The sequence below is a fragment of the Poecilia latipinna genome, unplaced genomic scaffold (assembly GCF_001443285.1).
Source record: "Poecilia latipinna isolate Pla-1442-1.1 unplaced genomic scaffold, P_latipinna-1.0 Scaffold1534, whole genome shotgun sequence".
In the NCBI taxonomy this organism is placed as follows: Eukaryota; Metazoa; Chordata; class Actinopteri; order Cyprinodontiformes; family Poeciliidae; genus Poecilia; species Poecilia latipinna.
In genome coordinates, this window is record NW_015114150.1 from 94,755 (window position 1) to 108,657 (window position 13,903).

At 41.7% G+C, this 13,903-nt stretch overlaps 2 protein-coding genes across 2 annotated transcripts; one reads left to right on the forward strand and one right to left on the reverse strand.

Moving 5' to 3' along the window:
• Nucleotides 1-6,197: 6,197 nt before the first annotated feature.
• psme1 (proteasome activator subunit 1) lies at nt 6,198-10,402 on the forward strand. Its single transcript, XM_015058333.1, has 11 exons — nt 6,198-6,351; nt 6,635-6,667; nt 6,747-6,809; nt 6,940-7,041; nt 7,591-7,648; nt 7,964-8,061; nt 8,146-8,214; nt 8,314-8,381; nt 9,477-9,531; nt 9,682-9,768; nt 10,149-10,402. The coding sequence occupies exons 1-11, from the start codon at nt 6,313-6,315 to the stop codon at nt 10,227-10,229; spliced, it is 753 nt and encodes a 250-aa protein (XP_014913819.1). The 5' UTR covers nt 6,198-6,312; the 3' UTR covers nt 10,230-10,402.
• Nucleotides 10,265-12,994, reverse strand: fitm1 (fat storage inducing transmembrane protein 1). The gene is made up of 2 exons (XM_015058331.1): nt 12,482-12,994; nt 10,265-11,569 (listed from the first exon to the last, which is right to left on the reverse strand). Exons 1-2 carry the CDS (start codon nt 12,766-12,768, stop codon nt 10,897-10,899), a joined length of 960 nt encoding a protein of 319 aa, XP_014913817.1. The 5' UTR covers nt 12,769-12,994; the 3' UTR covers nt 10,265-10,896.
• Nucleotides 12,995-13,903: the final 909 nt, after the last annotated feature.

A 13,903-nucleotide genomic window follows, 5' to 3' on the forward strand; every position in this document is an offset into this window, starting at 1 on the left:
AAAAAAAAAGTCACATAAAAGTTATCTGCGGTGAGGGGGGGGGGGGAAGGGGAAACGACAGCAGCTAAAGCTCTTCACAGCTCATATCTGTTCTCTCACTGAGGACCTTGTACTTTGCTCCAAATGAAACGCATCAGAAGCGGCTCAGTAGATGCTGTCCTGCCTCTGCTGACCCACGACCGGAGCGGACTGATGGCTCCACGGCGTCCCCACGCTGCTTTATCACGGTGAACTGCAGACGCTGGGCTCGTAAGCTCGCAGAGGCGGGGAGGAGGCGCTTCTGGCGGAAATTTACATATGTTGTTGTTAGTTGGCTTGTCCGCAGTTTGTGTCCATGCCAATGATGTCCCTAAACCAGGCTGCTCGCCCTGTTCCTCCCGGATGATGCAAGCCCCGACAGTTCCTGCACTACAGCACGTAAAAACTGACGCAGAGAGGCTCCGGAACAACCCGGAAGCACGAACTCAAGCGCGGAAACAAACTCAAAACAGACCCCTTGTGCTGTTCATACACGGTGATAAACACGTTTCAAGCTCGGTTTTTAGCTCTCTCTTTTTTTTTTTTGTCAAAACATCACACTTTCGGTCTTTTAAGTCGTAAAATGTGCGTAAATCCAACGCGTCTTCTTTTATTATTATTTCTAGTCACTCGAAAATAACTTCTTAAACCTACATAATGGAGACCTGGGATGACTGTGTCACTTTTTGCTTCAGCTCATTTAACTCCTTCTTTCTTGGGAATAAAGTTCTCAAACCAACACACGTTTTTACCTGAAATGGCTCTAATAGGAAGCCCTGTAAGTGTACTTTGTTGCAACTTGTAACAAATGCAGTGAGTTGAAACAATGAGACAAAATAGCAGCTACATTTTAGATTCCATTTTACAAGTGTATCTGAGAAGTAGAACTATGTCTGTCACTCTTTATGATGGACAGAAATTCAAACACCACTCCTGTTGACTTTATAGTTCTCGCTGCATATTCTCTGTAAAGCAACAAACAGACACGTGGAGTCAATTTCTGACATTTCTAGACTAAAATCAAGCTATTGGTGACGTACTCTTGATGTATTAGGGTTTGAAGTTGATCACAAATTGTTGGTTTCTGTTCCTCGGGTTCTCAAGAAAATTAAGATCTGGCAGGTTTTCTTGTCACAGATCGAAAATTCAACTCAGTTTACTTGTGTACCAGCTTATAATAAATGTGGTGTGATGGTACTGTACAGTACAGATGATGACTTCAAATGTATTCAGTTAATACCCGTTTAAATAAAGCATACAGTACAATCATATGGGGAAAACATAGTTAAATACATAATAAACTAATCAAAATGATAACGCAAAACAGACACATTAACATATAATGCCAGTTGGTAGATGGTTATCTTTCTGAGCCAAATGTGTGGAGTCATTGATTTTGCAGTAATCTTTCCTATGGCAGGAGTTGCTAGTTGTTAGAGTCGTTAGAAATTATTGCAATAATTCTCAATGTTTCACTTGTGACAAGGTGTTCTATTAATGCTGAAAAGATCGTCGACGTTTTGTGGCCGGATTGTTGGAAGAAGTTACTCTGACAGGACCTTTATCTTTATTCAAGACTGTGTCCTTGAGCAGGATTGGATCTGAATCAACCCCACACATGTATCGCATCACAATGCTTTACTGTAAAGTTGTCCTTTCTGTGTCAGGTAAACATGTTTTCTATGTGACCTAAGCAACAGGAAGGATTAAATAACAGCAGAAATATTTTCTTGTACATTATTTTCCATCCAGCAGAATTTTAGTCTCTTTTGGGGGGTTTTGGGTTAAAGTTGCCTGTCTTGTTACAAACCCATTGTTGGAAAATCATACTTGACCATACTTTTTGCAAGACTGATGAGTGATTGCTTTTAATATAAGAGAAGCCATGTTAAAAGTAATTGCAAAAGCATCTACTTCTCTTTTTCCAGCTACCTATATAGTTTATAAGACAAACCAAAACAACTACGTACTTTGGCAAAAATTCGGAAACTTACATGTTCTCCTGACATGTAAGAGATGCTGCTTTTCACTTTCTTGTTTATGCAAATGTGTTTAGTAGACCAGCTCAGAGATAGTCTCAAAGTCTAGTATTCTGGGCCTCTCTGTGTTCTGACTAAAGCAGCAATCTAAAATGTTTCCAGCTGTGAGAACACAACACCAGCAGATCCCACAAAATGTAGCTGCAGGAAAGTCCAGACCTAATTTTTTCTACATATTGCCAGCACATTGTCCGATGTTCATGTGTGGAAACAGTTGTTGAAACTATAATTACAGAGCCGCAGCTGATTTGAGACAAACGCTAAAGGAGGTTTAGCACAACAATATTTCAGAGCACAAACAGTCTATGGCGAGCTAACACACAGAAACCCTGCGCTACCAGACATGCAATGACGCTTAACTTGCGGAATACATTGTCTGGCACCACTTCTGTAGACAAAGTCTACAGAAGTGGTGTTCTACCAAAACAGCTTAAAGGCCAGGGAGAAAATAAACCTTTGCTGTATTTGAAATTTGAATGGCAGATTGAATGGATGATTTAGATAAGGGAGAGTTTTACAAGTAGATAAGCTTTAACAACGTAGCAGTGATGGGTCCATTTGCGGTGCCTTGCAAAAGTATTTATATCTCCTGAACTTTTTCTGACTTTTTCTGTTTGTTGTGGTACAACCATAAACTTTGGTGTGTTTTAACTGAAAGATGAACGCAAAGTGGTAGAAAAATGTGAAGATGAAAGAAAAGAATCCATTTTTTTTTTGTTGCATTTTCTTTCCCATACAAATCTGAAAGGTCTGGTGTACATTTGTATTCATCCCCCATACTGTGTTACTCATGAATAAAGTCCAGTGCTGGGTTCAATGGGCTCTTTATCAAAGTGCGTCCAGATTAAAGCTAGAAATCCCTTTTGCAGGTCACCACAGAAAACTTCTGGAACAAGGTGATCTGGTCAGACGAGATCACAACTGACGTTTTTAGATGCTAAAAGCAAACGAAGCCAGAAAACTAACACAGCACTTTAGCACACCATCCCTACAGTGGAATATGGTGGTGGCAGTATGATACTGAGGGGATGGCTGGAACTAAGTCCAGGGCAATCCTGGGAGATGATGAAAAAGGCCAGAGTGAAGGTATACGCTCTCCATCAGAACAACTATCCTTAGAATGCAAGAGGGTTTAGGAGTATATCAATGTCTTAGAATGGCCCAGTCAAAGTCTATAGAACCTGTGGCAAGCACCATCCAAATTAACAGAGCTTGAATTTCCAGTTTATGGTTGTAATACTTGAAGGTGCAAGTGTTGACCATGTTTGTAAGGGAATTAATATTAAATCAAGTTACAGTGCTTGAAGAGAAGACCGCAAGAAAACAGTTAAAGAATTATAAAAATATTTCTATGAAGTGATGTAAAGAAGAATCAAATAAAATATTAAAGAATTACACTTTTGGTAAGCGCTACAGTTGTTTGTGCGAGTGGCTGATGGTGCTTACGTGGCAAGCTGTGATGACTTTTATGCAACTGGATGCAAAGGAAGGAAACTACATGCCTGATCTGTTTTTATATGTAGCTACTGGTGGTTGAGTGGGTCAAACCTGGTGCAATAGCATACTTTCCAAACACAGAAGCAAGTCCAAAGGTTCCCTGTGCACCTCCTCTCTCTGTGCCCCACTTTTTTTTTTTGGAGATACGTGAACTTTGTCCAGATCATTTCTCATCTGAACTGGACCGAACTCTGTGAGCTTTTAATCACTCACCCAGTCAAAATAAGTCAATAACAGGTTGTGTTTTCAGTGCAAACAAGTCCAGCCTTTGCTCTTTGGATCCGGCCCTGAATTACATGATTCCTAAGAGTTAAAGTTCATCAGCAGAAAACAGAGTGGTCCACACGCAGCCTGTCACACACAGCAAGTGATTATATCTAACAAAGGCAATTCATCCCTCTTGTACGGATGTACTTGCTAACACAGTAGTGCGGTATAAAACGACGCACTGTAAACAAGCAGAATCCTGTTAAGAGGAGGAGGCTCTGTCCTCTCTGGAGCCTTTATTTGTTTGACCGGACCAGGTTAACCGCAGCTCTGTCCACAACAGTTCTGATGAAAGAGACCCCGTGACAACAGATGTGCGACAGCAGGTCCAATCGTTCAAACTCAAACTCTGCATTCAGTAAAAAAGTTGTGTTGCTACATTGCTGCCACTACGTAAGTCTGGCATGAGAGATGAGCCTTGTCCTCAAATACCTTTAAAAATTCAATTTAACCTCCTCACATTAGTTCCTTTGCCGTGTTAATAAAGTCACTAATGCCAAATAGTCTTAAAAAAAGAAGAAGAATGTGACTTGAAAAGGACAAACTGATACAAAAAGACACTGGAAACAGATATAATGTTGTATAATGTTGTATTTTCATGAGCTTGTTCAAGGGCTGTTAATGTTTGTACTACATGTTCTCCTCTTGTTTGTCACGAACCCCTTCAGAACCCCTGAGAAAGAAACAGCGACACCAAGTGGAACCAGGCAGAACTAAAACTTTTGGACTAATTTAAACAAGTTCATTGAGTCACTGGAGTAAAATGGGGGGACAAAGGGGGAATCTAAAAACGACACATAAAATAAAATAATAATAATAATAATAATAATAATAATAATAATAATAATAATAATAATAATAATAATAATAATAATAATAATAATAATAAAGAGATTTTTTTTATTCTACGCTATCTTTACTTTGTTTTAATCAGCCTGTGAAGTCCAAATTGTGCTCAATTAGAACAAAGGGACCCAAAGTGGGAAATGATAGTTATACCCCCACCAGCCTGAATACATACCAGTATGCTTACATTTTGTTTGTGCTGAATTTATACCATTAGCTCAATGCTGCAGTGGAATCAAGCAACATTATTCCAGTCTGTTACTGACCAATTTTAATGACTTTCTGAACTGAAGCATAAATCTCATGTTCTTAGTTGACAAAAAATAAAAAAAATAAAAAATGCACTCAGAGTAACCTTCTTTTATTGCAACCTTCCTGCTTCATGGTTCAAAGTCTAGTGCATTCAACCATAGTGTTCTGAATATCATTTGAATCGGGGGGTTTTACCATATTGAACCAATTTGGTAATTCTTGTCATGGATGAACCAACTTAAATTGTATCTAAATCAATTTAAGATTTCACTAACACTTTTTCGTGCTACCAGTTTTCATTGAAATTACCCTAAAAATTGAAAAGCCCTAAATGTTGTTAAGGAAGAATATCTAAAATAGTTAACTTTGGAAAAAGTTTGGCTCTCTCTCTCTTCCTTAGATCCCAGGTCCTCTCGGCAGGCCACGTGTAGCCACAAGGAAAACAACTATGCGTGTTGACATCACAGAATTACAGAATTTAATCCAATATAAGACAATGCATAAACTTAGACCAGAAACTGCAGAACAACAGAAACATACATTGATTACCTGAGACAAAAAGATAAAAGAAAAGGCAAAGACGTCTTTGGAGAAGTTGCAAGCGCAAAATCTGATTTGTTACTTCTGTGTAGAAAGTTTTATCCTCTTGTATTTAATTTATTCAAATAAGGCGTACCTTTTCTCCTCCAACCAGGAGCTATCTCTGACCCTCTATCTGAAGCCTAAAACCCCTGCCGTGTTTACAGCCTCTCACAGATGAGTGTGAAAAGCTGGAACTTCCACTGTATTGTTTTCTCACAGACAAAAGGCAATTCAAACGATCCCAGCAAACCATCCGCTGTAACTACAGTTAAATTAAGGTCAATAGGCCAGAATAAGTCACTGATTTAAAACCACAATTTAGGCCATTTGAATCAAGACATGTTAAGTTTTAAAACTAGCTTATTTTAAATTTATTTTCTCAACAATGTCCTCTCCAGATACCAAAAGGAATTAATTCAGTAGAATGCAGGGGGTGGGAGATATTCAAGTTTAGAAATGTCCTCTACAGAGGACAAAAATGAACTACTGGTAGTCAGGAGGTTAATAGCTTTTCCTGTCAGGACCACTTGTTCTGGCAAGAGTAGCGGTGGAGTGGCTTAAAACTACAATGCCCACAATTCACCGCGACCGCTCGCAGCGAAGTGGGGGAAAGTACGGCGTTGTCACAAAAAACCCTTCTACTTTCATTTTCGCTCTTTATGCTGAGTAACTCTGAACACTTTCCGTGTTCTGCACGGCGTCGAGTTTCACAGTGAAAAACGCGTATTTTCCCTTTTCTCAATCGCTTTTGCCAAAGCTTAATCATTCTTTTATAAGTCTATTAAAATAAGTTTTCATCTGCAGAGCGGACATGGCTTCTCCGGGTATTCAACTCGAGTCGAAGAAACAGGTGAGCTCCGCGGCTAGCATGAGATGTTAATCAGAGCAGTTTCAAACGCGCTGTCTCTTTAAAACACCTGGACGGAGAGGTAGTGATGCTAGCAGGTGGGCTCGGGGGGAGGGGGGCAGCTGTGTGTTGGCTTTGATTAGCAGGCAGACATTAGGGCTGGGGTCAGGTCAGGTGAAGGCTCAGGTTAGCTTCACGGCCTACAGTAGCATTGCGTCGAGAAATATAATCCGAGCAGGCTGCAGGCTGTCACTGTAAAAGCTCTAAAGTGATATTTTTGTTTCAGGTGGATGACTTCTGTCAAAACCTTTCCAAAGAGGTGATGTTTTATTTTTAAAATATTTTTTTAAATATTTGGATTTTTGAGTGTTTGTATTGACGTGAATTGTTTTTAACAGGCAGAGCAGTTGCTGTCCAAATTTTTTCCTGAGAAGATTGAACAGCTGCAGATGCTCCTGAAGGTAGGAGGAACTCCCTTCCTCCCCCCCTCCCCTCTTCTCATCACAAGTTCTTAGAAGTGAAACCAAAAACATTCATGGTGTATTTTATGAAAAAACATCACACCTTTTGGGGTTTTTATTGTTATGGCAGACATCTTTCAGCTGCGATGACCTGGCTTCCCTGAAGGCACCACTGGACATCCCAATCCCAGACCCGGCCAAAGAGGAGGCCAAGCGCAAGAAGAAGGAGGAGGTCGGTCCTGAACAAAAATTGTGTCCAGCTCTGACCTGGATTAAATAACACAAATATAACGGGGGGGTTTTGTTGTTTTTCTTTTTTTTATGTCTCACTTCAAGCTCATTAGCTCAGTGTTTTTACCTTTTAAGTACGGCACTGAAAATGATTTCTTGGCTACCATGGCAACAAATCTCTCCAGGACTTTCATTGACCAAAAGATGTGTGGGCCTTTTGTTTCAGATGATGCATAATCCCCTTCAATATTTTTATTTGGCAGAATAACTCCCACAAGAGGTGTTCACATATAAATTAAACAAAAATAAATATCCTTACATAAAAATAAATATTACATCCTATCTGTAACATATTTGATGTCGATATTTTTCAGGGGATTAAGTGAAAATGATCAGTCTGCTAAGTTTTGGAAGGAAGCTTTATTTTCGAATGTTTTTAAATGTTGGCACATGTTCATTTTAAATAGTCATAAAGCGCACCTGAATAAGCTGTTAAGCAGACAATCGGTGAAAAACTCTTGTCAAGAGACTTTTTGTTCTCGTGTTGCAGAAAGAGGCGAAGGAAGGGAAGAAGGACAAAGACAGCGATAAAGAGGAGGAGGATTCAGGTAAAACCGGAACAAAGAGGAGCTGTTTCCCAACACCAATCACGTCGCCTTGCTAAAGCATTCATAACACATGAGCCTGTTTGCGTTTTCTCACATTACAGCTACAGACTTCAATGTGTTTCGTGGGGGTATCATGTGACAGGCCAAAACAAAAGTAGAGCAGAATTAGGAAGTGAAAGAAAAAGGAAATGTAAAGGGGATGGGTACTTTACCAAGGCCCTGCTGATTAGAACAACGAACAAAACTAAATTAATTCAGAAAACGGCTCTAATTCTGCCTCTCTAAAGTATGCATGTGTGACTCCGTGTCCTCTAGGGCCTCCTTGTGGTCCCATCTGCAGCAACGAGAGAGTGGAGAGTCTCTTGAATGAGGTCAAACCCGAGATCCAGACTCTGAAGGAGAAGCTCAACACGGTCAGTCTATCGTTTTAGTCTTTCCGGTTACCTCCTGCAGATCTGTTAGACCTAATTAACGAGTCGGACGATGTTTCCTGTCAGGTGTCAATGTGGGTGCAGTTGCAGATCCCCAGGATTGAAGATGGCAACAACTTTGGAGTGGCCGTACAGGTTGGTAACTATTAAAAATCTGCTGGTAAAACGTAGACGTGCTTTAACGCTGTTGGAACGATCTGGAGCTGAACTTTCAACGTTCGATCTCGTTAACAGGAGAAAGTGTTTGAGCTGTTGACCAACACGCGCACCAAGATCGAAGCATTCCAGACTCAGATTTCAAAGTAAGCGCCAGCTAATGCAAGCCGGGTTTTTGGCCAAAGATGAGAAGGAGCTGGTTTAACTTCTGTCTCTGGTCCTTTTCATTCTCACTCGTCAGTTCTGAGTTTGCGACTGCAAATATGTACTTTACATCAACAGATGGAGGGGAACACAACAAGGGCTATCGGGTTGTCTGTTGGGTAGCATTTCTGATACCCTGAGCTTTGATTTAAACTCGTATGAATCTGAGTAAAGTGTAAAAGTGAAAGTTTTTTAGCCAAAGATTTTCTGAAAATCAATAATTATCCCTGTTTACTCCCTGTGTTTGTAGGGGCAACAGACCACAATGCCTGTCAATAGTTCAAGTTCCTAAATACTTGGGACACCCCTTTAAAAAACGCTTGTAACTTCCTATTTTAATAATTAACACTCTAAATATACCTTAATAAGCATACATACACACCATGGAAACTGTCTTAGCTCTACTGTATAAGCTAATACCTACAGTCTTCCTTGTCTCTGCTCTTAGCCAATCAGCAGCCAGGAAAATAAATGGTGCTCCTGGATTGGCTGGTTTGTATACATCAGCCAATAGAATGTCAAGTAGCATTGTGCCTTAGTACTTCTGCTTCCATAGCTGCACTTTCTTGAGAATATTCTAGATATACATTTTAAATATACGCAGATTTTTCTGCAAATAATTTTGAGTTGCATTACACAGAAAAATCTGCAAATACTGAATCAGAATGTAAAAACCAAAAAGGCCTTCTGTGTTAGCCTGCTGCTAATCTTTTATGGACAACCAGACCTTAAGAAGTTTATCACAGTCCAAAAGAACAAAAACCATGGCATTTTTTTTTTTAAAGTGTGAAGCTTTGTTCTTTATTTGTAACACATTCTGTGTGAATACACAATGGAGCAAATCATCTCTGCTAAGGCAAAAAACAGTTTTTCTTCATGACAACATTCAATGTTTCAGCCAAGCACTCTGCCAGAAGCTCGGTTGTCACCTTTCAGTCTTCTGCTCCATCTTTGTTACTTGTTTCTACTGGTTAAATTATGACACGCTGAGGCCGGTAACCTTTAGTGAGCAGCTCCTCTTGTGTTTGTTGCACCAGGTATTACAGTGAGCGAGGCGACGCTGTGGCCAAGGCCTCCAAGCAACCCCATGTGGTCAGTAACCGTCACGTTTATCAGCCAGAGACCTTTACAATCATGTGGTTGCAACATGACAAAATGTGAACAACTTCAACTTAAATCCAGCATGCACTCTCTCTCTCAATTTTTTATTTTTTTTTATTTCACTCCTCCTTTCTGTCACAGGGAGACTACAGACAGCTGGTTCACGAGCTGGACCAGTATCAGTACAGAGAGCTTCGCTTGGTGGTCTTGGACATCCGCAACACATACGTAAGACGCCATACCTCCACGCTGTTGTCAGACTGATTAGAAAAAAGTTGTAAATCACATGTATTAAAGAGGACACGGCCATCTGCTGTGTTTCGAATCAGATATCCAGCATGTAAACGATTCCAGCTGCGTCCGAGCAGCGGGGCAGTGGCTCAGTGGTGCCCCTGTTAATAGGAAGGCAATTAAACGAATTGCTTTGCTTGTGTTTAAACTGATTAGCGCGCCATATCCCATCCAATAACCCATGCTTCTCGCCCCTTTGGTCTTTGTCCTACCGTGTTTGACGCTGGCAATGAAGACGGCTCACTCGGGTCTCATGTCTCCCTCGTAATCATTTCATCCTGCTGTTTCTCTCTCTCTCTCTCTTTCTCGCCCCTCAGGCGGTGCTGTTTGACATCATTAACAAGAACTACGACAAGATTAAGAAGCCCAGAGGAGATGGAAAAGCTCTCATCTACTGAGACCAGCTTTTTTTTCTTCTTTGTTTTTTTTGCTGTTTTTTTTAGACAAGCTACTGTTCTGTGACACTGATTGAATTCCAAAACACACACGTCCTGGCAGAGATGACGTTCTCTCAGAGCGCTGCATGCATGTTGTTTCAGATTACAAAAAAAATAAAGCAACAGGATTCTTACAAGTGTTCTGCTGATTAATTTGAACAAACTTAAAGGGGCAGTGTTGCGTAAAATTGGCTTTTTTTTTATTTCTATGTTGTTCTATGCTTTGATTCCTTTAGTCTCCCATGGCAACCACTCAAAAAGCAAAAACATTTGCTCTCGCCAACCGGCGCATTTTCAACGCAGCTACTAACTGGAGGTGCAGCCGAGCCTCTGCCTCCCAGAGCCAGCAGCAATAAGCGAACACCTGAGCGTCTGCTGAGCTTGTGAAGCGCTCTAAGGAACAACTGTAGATGGGAAAATGGTGTAAAGTTGTTGGTGACTTCCTGAAGGTGGCAGGAGCTTCTTAAAGAGACAGAGACCCAATTTCAAGATGTTCAATTGTGAAGTCAAGTTTCTTCGAAGTTATATTTGATGTATCATTTTTATAACAGCTGAAGATAATAGTTACTTGATTGTGCTATAAAATGGCACATTGTACCTATAAAATACACAATACTGCCCCTCTCATCTACTGGGAGTGTTTATCAGAGTCTGTGCCGGTGAAGAGGCCCTCTCCGGGTAAACCAGGGGACCCCTGACTGGGCGTGAGCCGGTACCATCCCTGATAGAGGCCCCTCCACCCCAGGTAGCCCAGAGCTCCTCCCAGCTGCTGAGACGGCCACGCAGGGAAGTATGCCAGCACACACAGGAGCAGGACCATCCATATGATGAGTAGAACTACACAGAGGAGGAAGAGGGCTCCCAATGGAGAGCTGGGGGACCTATGAAGATGCCTCTCCTGCGCCAGGTGGCGACCGAATACGGACAGTTCCTCCACAAGCAGCAGGCAGCACAGGCAGAGGACGAGCGTTTCCTGCGACACTTCGTACCCTCTCCACATCATGTTGGCCTTGAGGCACGATGCCTTGCTCTGGTTTTCATGCAGGAGCAGCAGAGGCTGCCCCGGGGCGGGGGAGCCGTGGGCGTCCTGGGCAGGCGCCAGAGGTTCGTAGCAGGCGCCGGCTGCGTCCTCCAGCAGGGTCAGAAGGCGCCGGCAGCCCCACCACAGCAGACCAGCGAGGCCGATCCGAGAGAGGTGGCGCAGGGTGAGGGAGACGGAGCGGCGGGCCGAGAAGGAGAGGAGGGAGACAAAGGAGCCTGTGAGGATGCAGGTCCAGCCCCAAGTAGACCTGAGGAACTTCCTGTAACACGGAGAGGAAAACATATGGTTCAAAAGTCTGTAAAATAGCATGAAAACATAAACTTACCTGCCCAGGACACTCCAAATTATTCCAGGTTTCAGATGAAAAGGCAAAAAAATTGTAAAGATAAAATAAATGTCTTGCATCTAGAAATTGATCTGGTGTCAAAATGAGATTATTCAAACACTAAGTGAGAAGCAGAGTAGGGCAGAGTTATTACCCTTTGCCATCTGATCTTTGAAGGAAACACAAAGTGATTAAAGATAATGAAATATAAAGGAGTAGCACAAATATATTATGACAGGCCAATGTTATAAAACAATAAATGAATCTCAACTACTATTCTGCCAATAAGTAGCCTTACTTTGTGCAGAGGCCATTTTAACTTCCCTGGATTTGGACAAAAACAGACTTTATAGTAATTCATCTGTAAATTTAAAATGTAAAATATGTAAATAAGTATCAATATACAGTAAGTGTAAGATTATTGTTAATAATTAAGGCTTGCTAGCCCCAGAAAAGAAGGGGATTCATTTATGTCATGATTTAACATGATTCTATGAGGGGGCAGTGGGGTGGTCATGGCCCCCGTTAATCCACCCCTTGGGGACGCCACTGTTGAAGGTTAATCATTCGATTTGAATACAAATCAATGTTCTCGGCATGAATATTATTCCTTATAACTGGAATTACCAAGTTACAATTTTAGTTTCACCCTCTTATACACTCTTGAGTGTTTTTGTCATATTCCATTCGTCAGTCTTCATGCATCAAGAATTTTCCCTGTTTTTCATCAACTTGCTTCTCAGCCAATACAGCTTTCATGTAAAAGCATTTCATATCCATCAGTCCCCATAAATCACCCGCATTAGAACCCAAAGCTAATCACTTTTTGTCGCTGAAAGCTCTCACCTGTACAGGTAGTGGTTGCCGTTGGCGAAGATGCTGTACCTGGACACCCAGAAGCTCAGCAGAGGCCCAAAGAGGACCAGCCCCGACAGCATGAGGTGGAAATGCCTCCGGACCAGGCTGCATCCTAAAACCCAGGCCAGCAGGCGGGTCACCAACTCCAGAGCGGCGCTCAGAGGTCTGAGGATGAATCTGCCCGGGAGAATCAACTCCGCCGCTACCTTCTGCAGCTTTTCCAAGTTGACTTCTGCCCCGAAGCTTTTCCAGGAGTTTTCGGTGTTTGAATCCATGTCAGTCGATGGTCTTGTTTGTTGCTTAACAAGCGGGCGTCCTGTTGGTGTCTCTCTTTTGACTGCAGAAGGCACACAAGTCCCACTTTGTGGCTGTCAGGCATGCAGCAGACCACATGGTATATAAAAATATAACACCTCTGCCCCCTTTTACCCTTAAAATCCCCCACCCCCATCCGAACACAGGCTGAAAGAGGAGACGTGTCCATGCAAGCCGCTGCTAATGATCCCATTATTTTTTTTTCAAAGCAGTGGCACAACACCAATTGTGCTAGTGTTGACACGACAGCTAAGAATACTAGACACTCATAGCTTCTGTTATTTTCTTTTCATTTTTGCTGTCAAATTTTAAAGAATTACTCCTACATAGATAATCTGTCTTCTTTTTCTGACTCTCCTTTCATTTCTCTAATAGAATTGCCTATTTTTAGGTTTAAAATTGCTGCAGGCCTGCAATTCGCTCTAACAAACAGCTACATTTCACACAATGCTTTCAGCCTTTTTATTTCCAGTGCTGGTCATCAGGCTACAACCCTTTTAAGCCTTTTTTTTTTTTTTTTTTTTTTTAAACTCTGAGCAAAAACACTGACCAGTTCCATTCCTTCCATTAGATTCCTGTGCTAAAAACAGGGTCAGCCGGGCCTGCTACTCCCACGACGAGCTTACAGACTCATTCTCTGGCAGCTGAACACATTTCAGATTGAAAGGAAAACTGAAGTTGGTGGGTTTTTCGACACGACTCGAACGGTGGGCGTAAATAAACGAGCCACGCCAAAGAATCTCAGTCTAATTTTAGTGCGCTTGCAGCATGGCTGCCACTACAATGTCCTTCAGGCCTCTTTACTGTGGTTGCTGCGGCCGGCCGCTCATTGTTTATTGTTTGTCGGACGCATTTCAAGCAGCTCCCCTGGTTAAGCGTACAATTAGTCCAGCGATATGAAATTGGACAAATTCGATTTTCAGAACAGAGAAACGTCAGAATGACGGTTCATGTCCTGTGACTTTTTAACTGGGTTTGAAGTGCAATTAGATTACCCTTCAAACCTAAAGCTTAGATCTAGTCACCACACATCCCTCTACTGGCTTTTTTTTTTTTTGCCGCAGAATACAGTTTTGACACTTTCTGAACAGTTTC